Source organism: Loxodonta africana, chromosome 16 (genome assembly GCF_030014295.1).
Source record: "Loxodonta africana isolate mLoxAfr1 chromosome 16, mLoxAfr1.hap2, whole genome shotgun sequence".
Taxonomy (NCBI): Eukaryota; Metazoa; Chordata; class Mammalia; order Proboscidea; family Elephantidae; genus Loxodonta; species Loxodonta africana.
The window spans coordinates 66,728,784-66,748,966 of record NC_087357.1 but is presented as its reverse complement, the minus strand read 5'-3'; the positions used below and the strand labels follow the sequence as shown (position 1 = coordinate 66,748,966).

Sequence of the window (20,183 nt, the reverse complement as noted above, 5' to 3'; positions counted from 1 at the left end):
ACGCCCTGTAATTAAAGTCAATGAAAAACTACAGCAACCCAATTTTGACATGACTACTAACGGCCCAGACCCTTCAGGAATGAAGGTTTGGGTCACACCACTAGGCAAAGAACCACGATCAGCTGAGGGAACAGGGAATACGGAATGGGTGGTGGAAGAAAGCAGTTCTAAATACCAGTTATGACCACAAAACCAGTTGCAAAAATGAGGACTGTAATTGTTATGAGTGTTTCTGCATTATATGTGTGCATCAGATATTTTTGGTTTTCTTCACTTATAAAATATAAGATGTAAACAGGGCTAGTGCATTTTCAGTTGTATGTGTGTTAGTTGTATCACATCAGGCACAAGCACGAATTTATGATTGTCTTTATTCAGAGATTACGTATGGTTTAAGATGTGTACAGGTGCCAAGCTGACAAGGGGTAGGCTGCAATCATTAAGGCTGTGTGTCACTGTGGCTAGGCCATGATTCTCAGTGGTTTGGCAGTTACATGTAGTTCGGCAGTCATAAAATGATGTGATCATCTCCATGATGAAATCTGATATAGTGTGATTACGTCCATGATGGGATCGGCTATGAGTAGCCAATCAGTTGAAAGGGAGTTTCCTTGAGGGTGGGGCCTGCATCCAATATAAGTGGACTTTCTGGCAAGGCTTGCGGGCTTTTGTTTAAACTGGATCCTGCACGTGGCTCCTATTTGTCTCATCTCTGGTGCTTGGAGCTTGAGCTAGCAGCTTACCTGCGCTCTTGCCTGCTGATCTTGGGACTAGTTGGTCTTTGTAGCCTGTGAGCCAGAACTCTGCTGACTTGCTGATCTTGGGTCCACCAGCCCCTGCAGCTATGTAGATTAGGAGAAGCCTTCAGCCTGACCCATGTTCCTGCCTCTACAACTGCATAAGTCATTTTCTTAATATAAATCTCTCTATACATTTTTTTTTATACACACATTTATACACATTTACTAGTTTTGCTTCTCTAATAACACAGCCTAAGACATCCTCCTTGTTGAAGAGTCCTTCCATGTCTCCCAGAGGGGTAGAAGGTACCTCTTTTAAATGGTGAATGGGTGGAAATCACACAATTATCAATTTTTCAAAATGTAATTTTTATGTACTCTATATAAAAATGTGGGCCATTTCATATTTTTAGGAAATAGTGATTTATAAATTAAACAATGGCAAGAGGTTGGCAATGACTAGCCTAAGAGAACCACTCAGTGATTCAGTGTAATGAGAATAGTATATTACAGCACGGGACATGCCCACTCCACAAACTAAAGCTAAAGGCCCGAGACAGTAACTGACTGACTACTAAGGGAAAAGTTAGGACCAGAATCCAGGTCTCGTGGATTTACTAAGCCAATAATGCCTGGCTGAATCTGAAAAAACAGAGCCCAGACCACACTAGTGAAGTGTAAATACAGAAGAAGAAAGGTCCTCTCAGGGTCTTTTACCACCATGTGAAGTCAAGATGACCAAGAGGACATGCCCCAGAGTGACAGAATGAGGTCTCCAGGGCAGTCTGCAATGTCAGACTTGAGTGCTGTGCCTGACACTGAATCACAATCATCAGGAGCACCGCTCTAGAAGTCCAAAATCATAATGAATAATTTATAGTTCACTGTGTGCTTGGCACACTTCAAAATGCTTTATATCACTTCATTTAATCCTCACAACAACCCTGTAAGATTGGTAGTACTGTTATCTCCATTTTACAAATGGTGAAGCAGAGGCACAGAGAAGTTAAGCAAATTGCCCACTGTCTCACAGTTAGTGACCATTATAGAATTTGGTGCCTGGCAGTCTAGCTCCAGAGCTGGTACTCTTGACCACTGTTTCCCCTTCTTACATATCTGAGTGATATTAAGTGTCACTCGGAGCCTCCTGAATAGCCCAAGTAAAGGCTGGGTGAGAGGGGGCCTTGGGGACCCCTTGGGCTTGGGGAGACAGCTGCTGTGCAGCTGCGTTGAGCCTGACCTGGCTGAGGAATTAGCGCCTCCCCATTTTTGATCAATCAGCAGGGTCTAGGGGCCAGGTTCCTTGCCTCTGCCCTGAAGGAGAAAAGGGAAAAAAATAATTATAGATGGTGTTTTCCAGTACAGGCAATCCTGCTCACAAGGCAAGGGGACCAAGTATCCCTCACTGTGCCCCACCTAGCACCCAGGTCAGGGCCAGCCCGGCAAGGTTCTTGATCAGCTCCTAAACGAAAGGCCTTGATCAACTCCAAGCAGGATGTCAGCAGAAGACTTGAAAATACAACGTCTACCCTTTAATCCCTAAACTCACTCCCAACCCACCAAAAAAAAAGCTCCCCAAAAACCCAAGCCACCACAATAAACACGTCTGCTGATGCTCTTAAAACTTAAACCAGGGACAGCTTTTGCTGCCTTGCTAAATATTTTCTCCCTCAGCTGATATGGATTTTATAATTTTCCCCAAGAATTTGTTTCTTTTTGATCCTCAGTGCCCCTGTGCCTCTAGAGAATTTAAATGGGTCTTCTGGGGTTTCTTGTTTTCGCTCCTTCCTCAGGCACCTGCCTTGCTTGCTTCTTGGTATCAGGAGGGTATTTGGTTTCACAGGCTTTCAAAGACTCCGGGGGTCAAAGGTCACAGTTGATATTTGCAACACAATCAAAAACAAAGACGATTTAATAGCTCCCTATATTGTGTTCATAGATGGGAAGATTCAATGTTGTTAAGATTTGAATTCTCCCCAAATTGATCTACAGATTTAACACAATCCCAATAAAAATCCCAGTAGGCTTTTTATGTGGAAATTGACAAGCTGATTCTAAAGTTTATATGGTAAAGCAAAGGACCTAGACTACCCGAAGCAAAAAAGAAACAAAGTTGGAGGACTCACAATACCTGATTTCAAGATTTACTATTTAGTATACAGTTACAAGCAAACCCTGGTGGTGCAGTGGTTAAGTGCAATGGCTGCTAACCAAAAGGTTAGCAGTTCAAATCCACCAGGTGCTCCTTGGGAACTCTATGGGGCAGTTCTACTCTGTCCTACAGGGTCACTATGAGTCAGAATCGACTCGATGGCAATGGGTTTTTTATATAGTTACAATAACCAAGACGGTGTGGTACCGGTAAGAGGATAAATATCTAGGATCAACGGAACAGAACCGAGTCCAGAAATAGACCCACACATATACGGTCAAATTGATTTTTAACAAAGGGTAACAAGGTAATTTAATGTCTTGCCTACAAACGGTGCTTGAACAATTGGATATCCATATGCCAAAAAAAAAAAAAAAAAGAACTTTGACTCGTAATTTAAGCCATATACAAAAATTTACATGAAATGAATCATAGATCTGAAATGTAAAACTTAAAACTATAAAATTTCTAAAACATAGAACAAAATCTTTGTGATCTTGGTTCCGTGATTTCTTAGCTAGCACACAACAAAAGCACAAACCTAAAGATAAAAATGATAAATTGGACTTCACTAAAATCAAAAACTTCTCTTTACAAAATGCTGGTGGGAAAAAAGACAAGCCATAGATTGGGAAAAGACACTTGCAAAACACATAGCTAAAAGGAATATCCTAAATGAAAAGACACAAAAAGCTACATACTGTATAATTCAATTTATAATGACATCCCAGAAGAAACAAAACTATAGAGACTGAAATCAGAACAGCAGTTGCTAGGGGCTGGGAGGGACTGACAACAAAAGCACACTCCGGAACTTTTTGAGTGATGGAACTATTACATGTCTTAATGGTGGTAGTGGTTATATAACTCTTTGTTTTCAAAACTCAGAAATGTATACCTAAAAAAGGGTAAAACTTTCTGCATCTAAATTATACCTCACTACTTTTTAGAGCTAAAACCTGGTAGTGTAACGGTTAAGTGCTATGGCTGCTAACCAAAAGGTCGGCAGTTCAAATCCACCTGGTGCTCCTTGGAAACTCTATGGGGCAGTTCTACTTACTCTGCCCTATTGGGTTGCTGAGTCAGAATCGACTTGACACCAATGGGTTTGGGTTTTTTTTAAGACCTAAAAAAAAAAAAAATGCCAAAACATTTCCTTTTATAAATGTAATTTATAAGTAATTGCAATTATGTAAGACCAACCAGGCATGCAAAAATCTACGCTGCCAGATGACACCTCATACCTTCCATCAAATGACCGCAGTCACTGCTGATGCGTTTAGACTTGAGAGGTCAAAAGCAGTTTTGGTTTAAAAAGAATTTCAGAAGGGACTTCCCAACCCTGAATAACTGCTAAAGGAAAGGTGCAGAGTGATGGTGAGGTTCCTGGCATCAGCAATAAGAAAGAAGACCATTTTGTACTTTTTTCCTCCATCAGTTAAAAGTAAACTTAAAAAAAAAACAAGTTAATTACTATTGTAATGAGCTTAATAATGCAAACAATCTCGGGCAAGCAGTTTGTTTCCTCATCCGTAAAAAGTTAGCCAGCTTAGGGACATCTCTGCACTGTAAAAGCTTCAAGTCTGACCTAACCAGCACAGAATTTAGCTGAACCTCCAGGGGGCCTTTGAAAGAAAGCCCTCTGATCTATGTAACCTGTGAACCCGTGGGAAGTCAAACTCTGCCCTTTCCTGAAACCCCACTGTGGGGTGGGGGGAGGAACACCATCCTCTGAATAGGGCATTTCTACATCCGAATCCCACAACTTTGGGACAGGGCAAGCATGGTGATTGTCATTTCAAAGGGGAGGACTCTAGGATCAGAAAGCTGTGAAAACTGCCCCAGACCACATGGTAATACTGTGCCTCCAGACTCTAGGTCCAGTGTTCCCTTCACAGTCCTACCCTTGACCCACCCACACACACACCTCCCGAGGCAGGTTTTGGTAACTTTTACACTGTCTGTTTTTTTTGGTCCTTACTCTGGTCTGGGTTTTTGGGTCCTTACTCCACCGTCACTTGATACTCTGAGACCACGGCCCACTTTGATGTTTTGACCAGCTCCTGTCATAGCAAGATGCTCAGAGCCAACTCAGGGTTTCCCAAGCGTGCCTCCAACACCTCTCCAACAAGAAGTTCACCAAAAGGAGCTTCCAGGTTAGGTTCCTGCCTCCCGGACATAGACAATTAGCATACCAAGGTCTCCCAGAAGTCTTTGCGGTAATGGAACCTATTTAAACGTAATTCGCACACTCATTTCGTAGGAAATTTTCTTTCATGTAGTACTGATTTACATTCCACATTGCAAAGCTGTTAATGCCTTTACGTTTATACTGTTCCTTTTGTTTTAATGATTTTTTTTAGAAGCCTTTGGTGTCTAAGAAAAAGTGATACATGTTGTCATGGATTGAATTATGTCCCCCCGCAAAAATATGTCTATCAGTTGGGCTGGGCTATGATTCCCTGTATTGTGTGATTCTCCTGTGTGTTGTAAATCCTGCCTCTATGATGTTAATGAGGGAGGATGGGTAGCAGTTGTGTTAATGAGGCAGTACTCAACCTACGGAACTGGATTGTGTCTTGAGGCAATCTCTTGAGATATAAAAGAAAGACGGGAGCAGAGACTGGGGAACCTCATACTACCAAGAAAGCAGTGCCAGGAGCACAGCACGTCCCTTGGACCTGGGGTTCCTGCGCAAAGAAGCTCCTAGTCTTGGGGAAGACTGATGAGAAGGCCAACAGAGAGAGAAAACCTTCCCCTGGAGCTGACGCCCTGAATTTGGACTTTTAGCCTACTTCACTGTAAAGAAATAAATTCCTCTTTGTTAAAGGCATCCACTTGTGGTATTTTTGTTACAGCAGCAGTAGATGACAAAGACACATGTAATACGCTAACATTTTTGTAAAAATGGGGGAGGATCTATCTGTACACATAGCTTATACATAAAAAAATAGTGCATAAAAACTATCTCTGGGAGAACACAAGAACTGGCTGGCCCCAGCAGCTGTTTCCAGAGAAGGCAAAGGGGTGGCTGGGGACAGGAGAAGGAGAGAACCATGGGCACGTGTTACCTAAGCAACACATTAAATTAAAAGCAAGTTAAAATAACAGGTACTAAAAAAGAAATACGCACGCTTTAAAAATATAAAAACATTCACAAGTGCATACGCACGTGACACACAGACAGCCCCACCAAAATCCGCACCAGAGGAAACGTGACTGCTGTTAGTATCTGGTGTTTGTGCTTCATACTTTTCAAAGTGGTTTCACAGATAATGTCTCACTCGAGCCTGGTACCCACCTGTGAAGAAGAAAGGGCAAGTGGAAGGGTCTCCGACAGATGAAGCAAGCGAAGCCTCAAGAGAACTGGATGAGAAGCTGGTCACTCAGCTGATTAGTGACAGAGGATTCGATCCCGGGTGCCCTCCATGGCCCCTTGGGCTTCTTCTATGGCCAGCCTTAAGCAGATGAGAAACTGCCATTTAACAAGCACCAAGGCATTTTTAAGCTGCTGGGAGCCCACGGGGGCTTACCTAACTCCTCAAAGGCACCTCTGCTGCAACAACAATCGTGATGGAAGACAGTAAGGCCGGGGAGTATCTACTATGTATCATGTAAACAAAATTATGAATGTAATCACATACACCTGTGTGCACTCTGCTGCTTAAAACTCTTCAATGCCTCAGGCTCAAACCCATGCCATTAGCAGAGTCATCAAGGTCTGTCACAAGCCAGCCTCTGTCCAGGCCCTTTGTGCCATGACCACCTCCCGCTCCGTGCTCTGGCTGTGCTGAGCTGCTCACAGTTCCCACGTGGGTCATGCTCTGGAGCACATGCCACCCTCTCTCCCTTTCTCCGGCTTAAAATGTGCTTCTAACCAAGCTAACACCTACTCATCCTTTGCATCTGAGTTTAGGAATCACTTCCTCCACGAAGCCTTCCCTGAACACACATGCACACAGGCATGCACACACGGAATCTATGACTCTGTCACTTAGTCATCCATTTGAACTCCTTGGGGCCAGGGCATAAGCCTTTTGCCCCTTTGTATCTACCAGAACAGGGCCAGGCACAGGTAAATGCTCAATGCGTATCTCAAAAATGATTGTGGGAGCAAGAGAAGCCCAACACAGTGTGGTTGCTCCAACAGCTGTGGACTGCTGACATCTCATGAAGGGAGAAATGGTCTCAGAGAATCAAGATGTCTGGGCAGGTCTAAGGGGAAGGCACAGCTTCCCTGCTTGTGGAAAACATCTTAAGCACTTCAGTGTGAACTTTTATCTATTCTTCCCTGGAGCCTCATGACACCAGCAATTGGGAAGGTGGCCCTGCTGAGGTCTGTGCCAAGCCAGGAGCTGGGAAGCCTCAGCTGCTCACAGCTGAAGAACCAGAGACCCAGAGATGTGAGATGACTGACCCAAGGGCACCAGCCACTCAGCAGCAGGGCTGGCTCCAAAACTCCAGCATCGGTATCCCAGTTCAGGGCTCTTTGTAGAACACCAGCCACCCTCTATGATCTAGACTGGGGCACAGGACAACAAAGGCTGTGTTCCCTGGCCAGCACCAATGAATCTGGAACATAACAGGAAGGACAGGACAGACAGACAAAGGTCTTGAACATAAATACGTGCCTAGACCGGCAATAATGGGCACGGGCCCCAGTGGAGGTAGGCTGTCTGAGGAACATGTTTTTCTCCCTCCATGCTGGAAATTGTCAAGTGCTTGCTGTTTTCCTGATGCTGACTCTGCACCAGGCACAGCGTGAGCGCTCCTGGGGACCTTTATCTTCAAAACAACCTGTAAAGTAGCTATTAAGTCCTCATTTGCACCCACCAAGACACTGGTGCTGAGAGGGGTAAGTAACAGACTGAAGGTCACACAGTTAACAAGCAGCAGGGCCGGAGTTTGAACCTGAGCTCTCTTCACTGCACAGGGTGGTTCTGTGTGATCCGGGAACTTCACAGCTTCCACTGACTCCTCGGATCTCAGTTTTGCTGCCTGAATTTGAAAATAATTTTGCACTAGTGTTCTTCAGTAGTAACGCACGTGAGACTCACAAGACTACTGCAAGGGCTCAAAGCACAGCACAGTGAGGGAAACCCAGAGGAGGAAGATGACCAAGTGTTAAAAAAAAAAAAAAAAGAAAAACCAGGCTGAAGCTGACCACCAAGCTTTCCGGGACATTCACTTCTCAGGCAGCAAAGCTAAGAATGGAAGTGTCCAAAACTCAAAGCTGATGTGAAATAATTTGCTTTTCCCTAAGTGCTAAAAAGTCTTTTTTACAAAAATCCAATTCGTCCAATTAAAACATTATTAAACACTGTATATTTAATACCATGTGATTTCTCTGGGAAGCAGGAAACTGAACTTGTTTTCCAGATGGGGAAACTAAGGTACAGAGAAGCTGACGCACTCAATTAATTGCCACACAGCAAGAAGAGAATGAGCGGAATCCAGACGCCCAGCCTTCCAGCTGAGACCACAGAGAGTCAGTTAGGGTTGGGCAGGCAGTGAAGTTCTCCACGCAGGCCCAGGTGGGCAGCTGGGAGCAGTGGGGAGCTCTGAGAAGACGGGCCTCCAGTGTAGCCCGAGGGCACTGCAGGGCTGTATTAAGGCAACACCAACGGCTGGAGAGGCAGGCAGCCTCTCACATGGCCATTCAGAGTAGTTTGGCACTGCCCTCTCTAGATCTCGGGGTCCTCTGGAAGTGGACGGAAAAGAACCCAGAAGGCAAAGCTGCTTTTTAATGGCACAGATCCAGAAGTGAGAGCCATCACTTTTGTTCACATTTCATCGACCAGGACTAGTCATAAGGCCCCTTCCACCTGTAAAGAAGGCTGAGGAATGTAGACCCTGAATAAGTGGCTGGTTGATTGTGACAAGGCTACACTATAAAGGAAGACCTTTGACGGAACCTTTCGTGGAAGGCTGCAAGGCTTATGCCATAAGGGCCGAAAAGGTCCAGATCCTAGAAGTTTACACTCTAGTTTGAGAGATAAGGCAAAATTTCACAAAATGTTAAATGCTAACGCAACAGAAGTCCCAAATGGGCACAGCAGACAAATTTTCTGAGCTTTGGGTAGGGAGAAATCCCTGTAAGCAGGGTGAGCTGGAAGCAGGAGTGGATTAACCAGCAAAAAAAGGTATGCACAGGCTTACTGTGATCAAGGTACACACAGGCTTACAAAGAGCAAGGTATGCACGGGTTTACGGTGAGCAAGGTAGGCACAAGCTTACAGTAAGCAAGGTATGCAGAGGCTTGTGTTTACTGACTAAACTGTAGTGCACAATTTCACCTCATGTAAGCGCGTGCGTACCCTGTTTATTGGGTAATCCATCCCTGGCTGGAAGGCTTTCTGAGGTTATTTCTATCCAGGACCACAGAAGCAATACCAAGCCAAGCATCCTGCAGGGACGACAGAGGCATGTAAGCCTTGGCACAGCAAACTCTGCCAGGGAAGACGGATCAGGTGGCTCAGGAAGTACAAGCAGGTCACAGGGGGCACATGTGAAAACCATGTTGATAGGCAGGGAGAATCCAGTCACTCATTCACTTACCACGTGCCCAGCGCCACGCTGGACATCAGGGACACAGTCCCTGCCCTCGAGCTCTGACAGACACACGTAAGTACACTCCAGGTCTACTAACAGCATGCATGAGAACCCAGGAATCCAGAGAGAACCCACCTCGGGCGCCCAACAGATGGAACAGCCTGTGTGAGACCACAGCCTATTCGGGGAACAGCCCCCGGGTTGAGCTGAAGAAAAGTATGAAGGTCAGTTTTAGTGTGCCAACTTGGCTAGCTATTTTGTAGATGTGATTAGAGTCTACAATCAGTTGATTTTTAAGTAAGGTTATGGTAGATAATCTGGGTGGTCCTGATTCAATCAGTTGAAAGGCCTTAAGGGCCAAACTGAAGAAAAAAGAACACCACCTACGCATAGCCATTTCAACTTGTGCCTCAGCCTTCCAGCCTGCTCTTCCTGACAGCCTGACCTATACAGATTTTGGACTTGCCAGCCCCCGTAACTGTGTGAAGCCAATTCCTTACAATAAATCTCTTAATATCTCATACTGGCTGTTTCTCTGGCTGTACTCTGACACAGGAAGGAAAGCACCTCTCAGAAGATGGGGAGAAAGGGAGGCTCGGGCTGGGACTGGATTACAAAGAGCCTTGCAATGCATGTTAAAAGTCTCGACTTTTCCTGAAAAGCTAAGGGGAGCCGTGGAAGGGATTTAGCAGGCGAAGAGCAGATGTGACCTGCATTTTAGATGTCTGGCTGGCTGCAGAATGGAGAACGGACTGTGAGGGGTCAGACAGAGGTGACACTACCACCAAGGAGAAAGCTGGAGCCATAATTCAGATACGAAATGACGAGATCTTGGGTGGGCAAGGGCTGGGCAGTGAAAACGCAGAGAAAGTGATGAGTTCAGGAGACTCTGAGGAGATAAGCCTGATGGGACTTGGAGACCCACTGGCCTGGGGCCTTTTACCACCTGGAGAAGGCGGAGGCATCCAAGTTGATTTTCTAGTACTGGCTCTTTTCATCTCACTGGGCTTCAACGCTACAAGGCAGCAACTAGAAGTGTCTTCTCCGACTTGCCAGCTGCTAAAGCAAACACAGAACTGTGGACACTTGCTAAGTACCCAGATGCTCCACACGGCTTGATAACAACATTATGCCTACAGGACATCCTGTTATGAGCCCTCTGGCTCTCTCAAACTGAGCCCCCCAGCTGCCCCCAAACAGAATAAGGTAAAAGGCAACATCTGGCAGCAAGGAAAAAGAAACAGAAAATACATGGCTGAAAAGATCCCGGGTGGGAAGGGAGGTGAGAGCAAGGGCATGGTCGGAACAGCTGTTTCTGCCATTTCTCAGGCCTTGGGGTGGACCAATAAATCTGACAGCCTCATGGGGAATGGCAATGCTGGGGCGCTGGCTGGAGAGGAAGACCAGAGCCTTTGGGGAAATGCTGGGAGGACTGGTGGTGAACAGAGAGGAAGGCAAGAAACCCAAGCAGCCTAGGACACATCCTTGATTCAGTTTCCTGTCTGCAAAATGGGTGGAATTATTCCAGTTTACCACCTAACAGAAGAAAAGGGGTCATCAAGCTAGGAAAGACCGGAGAGGCGCCAAGATCTATCAGGGAAGAAAAGATAGAATGGAGACATTTATTTTTGGTGACTGTCCAAATGATCTTGTCACAGCCATCAATTTCTCTAGATTCTAGACATTTCTCACCAACAGAACTATATTTTAAGAGGGAAAAAGATAGGAATCAATTCATTAATGGGTTTCACTTCCAATAATGGTGGACTGTATCCTATTAAGCCAACCTTCTTGCAAAGAGCAACTACAAACTTTGGACAAGATATGAAAGGCCATTACCCAAAGATGCTGAAGAGGGACCAAAACCAGGCAGAAATTGAAAGGGAAGTCTCTTTGTAAGGGAATAGCACTGGGTAAGTCTCCTATTTTTTTCCTTTACAGCTCTTCATCTAGCAGGAGCCAGGCTAGGAAAATAAAACTTCATAGAAATCCAGGGCCTAAAGGCTTAAAGAATCTAAGGACTGAGTTTAGAGTGACTGTGGCAGCTAGAAAGTAACAGGTAAAATGCTGGAAAGGATACAGCCACTGAGGTGGAACTCCAAGTTCTACATATATGCTCTGCCCAACTCTATGGCTGAGCCATGAACTATACACGCTTAGGGTACGAGCAGCCTATCTTAAGCTAGAAGAACTGAACGGTGATTTTAGCTGCCATTTACCGAAGGGAAAACAGAATTCAGAGTTTTGAATCCAGCCAAGTTAACTGCCTGATAAAGTAAATGAACAACAAACAAATAAAAAAAAATCAACACTATACAGAGGGATTAACAATCCAGAGTCTCTACGATATATCATACACAATGTCAAGGACACAATCCATAGTTACTAGATAATACAGAAACAGGAGAATGTGACACATACCCAAGAAAGAAGGCAGCCAGTGAGGTGGACCCTGAGATGACCTAGATAGTGGAATTACAAGGATTTTAAAGCAGTTATTACAGCTATGAGGAGCCCTGGTGGCAATGTGTTTAAGTGCTTGGCTGCTAACCAAAAGCTTGGTGGTCTGAACCCACCACCTGCTCCATGGGAGAAAGATGTGGTAGTTGGCTTTCATAAAGATTACAGCCTCGGAAACCCTAAGAGGCAGTTCTACTCTGTCCTGTAGAGTCACTATGAGTCAGAATCAACTTGACGGCAATGGGTTTGGTTTTTTTGGTTTATTATAACCATGCTCAAACACAAAAAGGAAAATACGCGTAATAGAGAACAAACTGGAAATCTCATTAGAGAAACAGGAATTATAAAAAATAACCAAACGAGATCTACCCAGAATAAAGATATGTCCACACACAAACTTGCATACGAATGTTCACAGCAGCATTATTCAGAGTAGCCAAAATGTGGAAGCAAACCGAATGCCCATCCACTGATAAATGGATAAACAAAATGTAGTATAGCCATACGATGGAATATTACTCAGCCACAAAAAAAACTGAAGTACTAACACATGCTACAATATGGATGAACCTTAAAAACATTACGCTAAGTGAACGAAGCCAGACACAAAAGACTATATAGTGTGTGATTTCATTTATATGAAGTGTCCCCAAATTAGAAACAGAAAGTAGTTTAGTGGTTGCCAGCTGACTGGGGGAGGGGAGAAGAATAGGGAGAAACTGCTGGGGGCACAGGGTTTCTTTTTGGGGTGAAGAAATACTCTGGAATTAGATAGTGGTGATGGTTGCATGGAATCCCTGGGTGGTGCAAATAGTTAAGCACTGGACTACTAACTGGAAGGCTGATGGTTCAAACCTATCCAGAGACACCTCGAACGTAAGGCTTGGCGATCTGCTTCTGAAAGGTCACAGCCTTGAAAACCCTATGGAACAGTTCTACTCTGTACACATGGGGTCACCATGAGTTGGAATCAACTCTACGGCTACTAACAACAACAACAACGGTTGCGTACCCTAGTATATATACTAAAGGCCACTGAATTGTGCAGGTTAAATTGGTGAATTTTATGGTTAGTGAATAATATCATAATTAAAAAAAATTTTAAGGTCAAAAATGGGAGCTGGGTGATAGGTATAGTAAAATTCTGTATCACCTTTGCAATTTTTCTGTAAATCCAAAATTATTCCAAAATATTTAAAAATAATTTAAATATTTTTTTTTAATTCCACTTATAATAGCATGAAAAAACATAGTGTTCTTAGGAATATAAATTTAACAAAAGATATGCAAGACCTATAATAACACTCCAAAGAGAAATTAAGAAGACTCAAATAAATGGAGAGATATACCACATTCATGGATTGCAAGACTCAATATTATTAAGATGTCAACTGCCCCCAAATTTAGGTGACAAATCATCCCAGTTTGCCCAGGACTGAGGGGTTGCCTGAGACACAAGACTATCAGCTCTAAAACTGAGGCAGTCTAAGGCAAACCAGGATAAGTGGGTCATCCAACCCCAATCAAAATCCCAGCAGGATTTTTTTTTTTTAGAAATTGACAAACTGATTCTAATTATAGGGGAAAAACAAAGGACCTAGAGTAGCCAAAATAATTTTGAAGAATGTTAGAGGACTCACAATATCAGATTTTAAGTCTTACTACATAGTAATAAATACAGTGAAGAAAGGGCAGACTCAAGATCAACAGAATAAAATAGAGTCCAGAAATCTATCCTCACATAGTCAACTGATTTTCAACAAAGATGCAAAGGCAATTCAATGAGAAAGGACAGTCTTTTCAATAAATAGTTCTTGAACACTGGATACCCATATATAAAAAAATGAATCTCAATCTCGTATCAGACACAAAAAAATTTACTCAAAATGGATTATAGACCTAAGTGTAAAACCATAAAACCAGGAAAAAAATTTTTTTTTTAAACTTCCAGAAGAAAACAGTAGAGAAAATCTTCAGGTTAGGCAAAATTTCTTTATATAGGATACAATTTAAGTTATGAAGCAAAAAAAAAGGATAAATCAACCTTAATCAAAATTTAAAATTTCTCCTCAAAAGATACCACCAAAAAGTGAACAGGCAAGTCACAGGCTAGACCATATTACAAAACATATATCTGACAAGGGACTGGTATTCGGGATCTATAAAGAACTCTTACAATTCAACAATATAAAGCCAAACAGACCAGCTTAAAAAAAAAAGCCAAAGATTTGAACATAGACTTCACAAAGTCAATAAACACATGAAAAAGTGTTCAACATCATTAGTCATCAGAGAAGTGCAAATTAAAACTACAAGTTATCCCTACATCTCACCAGAATAGGTAAACTTAAAGACTGACATCAAATGTTGGCAACGATGTGGAGCAACCGAACTGTCTCATGTTGTTCATAGGAGTATAAAATGGTACAATCACTTTATAAAAAGGTTCCATAAAACTAAACATAAACCTACTCTATGAGCCAGTAATTAAGTATGCACCCAAGAGAACTAAAAGCCAATGTCTACAAAAAGATTTGTACATGAATACTCATAGAAGCTTTATTCATAACTGTAAACTGAAAACATCCTAGGGGTTCATTTAAAGGAAAATGGGTGAACTGCAGTATATTTATACAATGGAATACTACTAAGCAGTAAAAAGGCACAAGCTGGTAACGCAAAAGGGTGATCTCAAACATAAAGCTGACTGAAAGAATCCTCACACAGAAGAATACATACCGTATGATTCCATTTACGTGAAGTTCTCGAACAAGCAAAACTAACGTACAATGAAAAGAAAATTTAAACAGTAGCTACCTCTGGGGGTAGGGTAAGACTGACTAGAAAGGGGCATGAAGAGAACTTTCTGCAGTGATGGTAACGTTCTAAATCCTGATAGGAATTGGGATTACACACGTGTATGCATTTGAAAAATTCATCATATGGTACACTTAACCCATTAGCTACTTAACCCCTTAGCTACTAAATCCTACAAGATGCCCAACTACCTGCCATTCAAGGCAGAACTTCAGAAACAAGGCAGAACAGGAGTTAGGTCATTCCCTCTCCTCATAACCTCTACACAGGCCACCCCAGCCCCCAGGTCACAGGAGAAGTCAGAATAAAGTTTCAGAGATTTGCCCAAGTCTTGATCGGACACAAGGTAGTTTTGAACTCTTCCTCCTCTGACAAACCAGATCTCAGGATAGACTCTGAAATCAGTTATTTACACCTAGCATAAACTAGTGACCGGTCTCTACTCTCCTGGGGCACTTGCAATTTAGCCTTGATATCTGTGATTGGAAGACTATGCTCAGACATGTTTCAAGGAGCAGGCAGGAGAAGCAAGGGAAGAGGTGGGAAGAGCCTCCCATCACCTCCCCTTGGCCACCAAGACCTGCCTAATCTTCAGTACTCCCCAAAACACACACCAGAGAACTCTTGCCCATCTAACCCAAAGGCAGGATCTGGACGGCCCACACATGTCACTGCGGGACGGAGAAGCCTGTGTGTGAACCAGTCAGCTCCCAGAACATGGCCTCCTGCTCAGCTATGCGCTCGCTCTTGAACTGAACGCAGTAGAAATGGGCTGACTCCACTTTTTCCTTAAGTACATGCAACTCTTAATGAAAGATGCACTAAAACACACGATCACCTAGAACAAGGTCTGGCACATGAATGAATTCATGAAGCAAGCATTTAAAAAAAAAAAACAAAGGCATTTAGGGCATTTTTATTCAGAGACTGGATGGAAGGCCAGGCTGCAGGTGAGAGGTTAGTGACAGCTTAGCTACAGATTTCAGAAAAAGGGAACAAATTTCTTTGGCCAAGTGGCCTTCCCTCCCTCACCCCAGGAAGCCATTCTTTGGCCTCCCACTATTCACCTTTCACCTCCCCAGTAGGTGTAGTCTCAGGGTAACAACAGATTCATCCAAACAAATACAGGTGCCCCCATGGCCACCTCCTGCCACCTCCCACAGTAGCTCAGGCCTGTTAACAGATGTCTCCCTCCAGCTTCCAGAGCAAATCCCTTTCATTTGTTAACGACAAAGAAAAAAGAAAAGAAAAGCTACTGGAAGATCTGAGCACAACAGTGAGTTCCTGGTTATCAAGTTAAAGATCCAGTGTCCTTTTTAAGGAAATGCCCTCTCCCTAAGATCTGCTGTTCTCGTCAGAGGAAAGTCAAAGTAGAGAACCAAAAATCAAAAAACCCATTGCAGTCGAGTCCATTACTACTCACAGCGACCCTAAAACACAGAGCAGAACTATAGTTTCCAATGCTGTAATCTTTACAGAAGGAGTGCTGGTGGCGTAAACAGTTAAGAGTTTGGCTGCTAACCAAAAGGTTGGCAGTTTGAAACCACCAGGCACTCCTTGGAAACTCTATGGGAGCAGTTCTACTATGTCCTGGAGGGTCGCTATGAGTCAGAATCAAAATCTTTACAGAAGCAAATCACCAGGTCTTTTGTCCCGCAGAACGGCTGGTGGGTTTGGGCAGCTGGGTATTAACCATTGAACCACCAGGGCTCCTCACAGAAGGTGAAGAGGAACTAAATGTGGAGGAGAAAACATAAACCATAGCAGGGCCTTAAACTGCCCACACGTTCAGGTCTGCACCCAAGACTCAGGTCGCTCCTGTCTGCTTAGCCCGGGTGCTCACTCCTCATGCTCTATGAGGCCCCATAAGCATGAGGTCCAGAAGCCTGGGAGAAGGGCCCAGGAAAGCACAGTTGAGCTTACAAAGCTGAAGCCATGCCTCTTTCTCTCCCTGTGCCCAAATACATCCAAGCGGGAGTAAATCAGCCTTTGAAAAAAAACCTGACAGCAAAGAAACCAACTTGATCCTTTGATCCCTTTTCTAATATTTTGCTCCTCCCCACAATAACAGTGAGAACAGAGCAAGAACCTTGCAACAGTCCACAGCATCTCTGTTCTCACCCTCCTGCGGCCCATTTGAGTTTCTGGAAGCCAGAACTGCCCAAGTCAGGAAAGTAAGCCAAATGAAAACTTCCTGTGGGAAAGGGTAGCTCCTTCTGCCTTCACCACCCTCTGGGATTCTGCTGTGACCCTGGTGCCTCACCTCTTAATCTGACCCAGTGATCCCAAGTTAGACTAAAACCAAAAAAACCCAAACCCATTGCCGTCAAGTCGGTTCTGACTCATAGCAACCCTATAGGACAGAACAGAACCGCCCCACAATGTTTTCAAGGAGTGCCTGGTGGTCTAGAACTCCTGATCTTTCAGTTAGCAGCCATTGCACTTAACCACTATGCCACCAGGGTTTCCCCAAGTTAGACTAAACCAAAAAAAACCAAACCCATTGCTGTCGAGTCGATTCCAACTCATACCGACCCTACAGGACAGAGTAGAACTGTTCCACAGTTTCCAAGGAGCGCCTGGTGGATTTGAACTGCTGACCTTTTGGTTACCAGCCGTAGCACTTAACCACTACATCACCAGGGTTTCCCCAAGTTAGACTAGTATTTAGCAATTCTGTTTAAAAAAAAAAAAAAAAAAGCTCCCTCCCGCCATGTGCCTGCACTGCTGGACATGAAATTAAGATCTTTTCCCATTTCACTCCTCAAAATGTTCTAATAAGTAGTTTTGTCCAAACTCCAGCTGAATGTCCAAATTATCCAAACTCCTTTAAAAATGTCAAAAGCATTCCTGCCAAGAGACCCAAGTCAGGGGCGATGTCCCAAGTCAGAGGCGATGACCCAGTGTAAAGGCCACTGTGTTACACTCCAGACCGTACAGTGCCCCCCACATCCCGGGCCCATGCCATGAGGCAGCACCAGCGTTAACTAGCAGCACCTGCTGGATGTGCTCTGTCCACTGCATCTTTCAGAGGGCAGCAAACAGGGCCAACCCAGAAACCAGCACTGACGACTGCTTTGCTGGATCCCATGTAATGGCGTTATGGCTGCCTCTGAATTAGTACAAGCCCTCTCGTATTTCACCCCCAGGTCTGGACCTCCACTCTGTCCCACCCTCTCTCTCCAACGCACTCTATGCTCACCTTTGAAAGGGGGTTGGGGAATCAGAGAATGTAGCCACTAATTCGAACCAGAAAAACCGAGACTGAAAAGGGTTCTGTCTGAAAGACCCCTTCCCCCTGTGGGGATTTTGGTTTGGCTACCTGGCTCACTGCTCTTGGAGCCAGAAACTTATTTTCTTCACTTGTGCAGGTAAAAGTTGTAATGAAATGTGTGTATGTGGCTTTGCAATTAACTCTTTTTTTGCTCTTCAGGAAAGAAAAAGGAAAAAAGACAAAAAATAGACCAAATAGGAGTGCACAGAGGTGAGCAACCGAGGTTTAAACTCACCGATCAGCACTGTCTGGGATGTAGAGACACCATCTGGGAGCAGATGATACACAATTATCAGGTGCCTCTGGTTGCCCTGGCCCTGAGGACTGAAACAAACGTTTTTGTTTGTTTTTATTTGCTACCTCTCCTCAGATGGAAGAGGGAGGTGATTTATGGACTAAGACAAGAGAGGGGATCCTTACCAGGAGTCAAAAGTCAGGACTGGGACAACTGGTGACTTGTCAACAGCACACCATCAAATGGCCCGTCCCAACCCCACAGAAGGGCAGACAGACAGAACCAGGTGGTTACAGAGAGCTAAAATTCCCGCCAGAATTTAGTGGCCGGCATCAGAGACCTCTCACTGGAGCAGTGGGTTCCCAAATAAGAAGCTATTTTCCAAACGGGCTCTCTGAGAAGATGGCGAAGGCAGAATTCTCTCTATCTGTAGCTGATGGGATGGGTGGTGTCCGAGGCCCGAGGCGCCCCTTGTCAATTCTTTTTCTCAAGCAGTTAGCCACCCCAAACTTCCCCCGAGGCTCTGTTCCCAGACCCCACACACCACCTAAGACAGCATAACATGAAAACTACAGTTTCTTTGCTCCAAGTCTATAACTAAAAGAAAAAAAGCAGCCAGTTAAGAATCGGCGGGTTTTACCCTTCTCAAGAGCTCCCACGGAGCTGAGCTCGGGGCCTCTGTCTCTTGCTCGCAGCTCGTACTCCCCACCCACCCCCGCCCCCCCCCCCCCGGCCCGGACCCAAAGACTTTTTTTTCCAGAGCATCATTTTCTTGAGTAGAAAGTTCCTTTCTTCCGCCAAGAACCTGTGCGCCGAGCAAGCTGAAGAGTTGAGGAATGGAGGCATGCTGGAGGGGTACAACTTGGAGGTAAAAGCAGTAATGAAACGTGTGCATACGGCTTTGCAATTAACTCTTTTTTCGCTCTCCGACGAAGAAAAAAGAAAACAAATCTTAGGGGCTGGGACTTAGGTGTCCAATCGGGACGGACTGTCTCCAGGGCGTATCGGGAGGCCAGCACCTCCTCCTCCAGCCACCCGGCCTGGCCTCCCGCCCACCTTTGGCGCCCTCCCTTGCCCCGACAGGCTCCCTCGGAGTTGGGCAGGGGACTGAGTCCCGGCAGCTCTGGCGGGGTCCCCCCACCTCCGGGCCCCGCACTCACCCACCGCCTTGATGCGGAAGCCACGCGGAGGACGCAGAGCCCGGCGCCGCCAAGCGTCGCGCAACACCTGCAGGCTAGCGGGGGGCGCGTGCACCAGCAGCACCCCGCGCTGCAACCAGCCCTGGAACGCCAGCCGCGAGGCGGCGCGCGCCAGTCGCGCGTTCCAGAAGCAGCGCGCGTTGGCGCGGCAAAAGGCGCGGAATACCGCGCGCCCGCTGGGCTCCTCGGTGTCGCCAGCCTCCGTCGCCCCTTCCTGCGGCTCCTGCCTGCACAGCACCAGCGCCAACGAGCCAGGAGCCAGCTGCATGGGCCGAGCCATGCTGCCGCTGGTGGCCGGGGGCCCACAGCCTAACGCATCCTTGGCCAAGCGGCCGCGGTGCACTGGGCGCGCGGGCGCCGCTGGCCCGGCGGGAGGGATCGGCTTACTGCGCGCGGCGCCGGCTGCCGGGGGAACAGGGCTCCAGGGGGCGGGGCCGACTGCGCCTCGCCGGGCCAGTGGTTGGGGCGGGACGCGCAGCCGGGTGGCGGCCGCTGCCTTCGCGGCCGGGCACCGTACGGGGTTTCGAAGTGCTCAGTTACCGGCTTCGTTCTCCACACCCCAGCCAGGACTCTGCCCCCCGCCCCGGCGACCTTCTGCGTGTTCCTCCCTCTCCAGTTGCCCGGGGCTCCTTCCCGTCCCCCGACAGGCACACCCTGGGACTTTTCCAGGTCCTCTGGAAGGCCCGCAGCCCCCTTGGAAAGCGGAGCCGCCTCTAAACGCAGCCTGAGTGACAAGGCCAGCGGTCCCCAGAGC

General features: G+C 45.7%; 1 protein-coding gene across 3 annotated transcripts in view; it reads right to left on the bottom strand.

The window, feature by feature from the left end:
* STOX1 (storkhead box 1) overlaps positions 1-19,709 on the bottom strand; it is a 62,189-nt gene extending 42,480 nt beyond the window's left edge. For all 3 annotated transcript variants that reach the window (XM_003409299.3, XM_023547017.2, XM_003409300.3), the window contains exon 1: positions 19,391-19,709. In XM_003409299.3, the coding sequence (XP_003409347.2) occupies positions 19,391-19,709 (319 nt within the window). The remainder of the gene's footprint in view (positions 1-19,390) is intronic.
* Between the last annotated feature and the right edge of the window lie 474 nt (positions 19,710-20,183).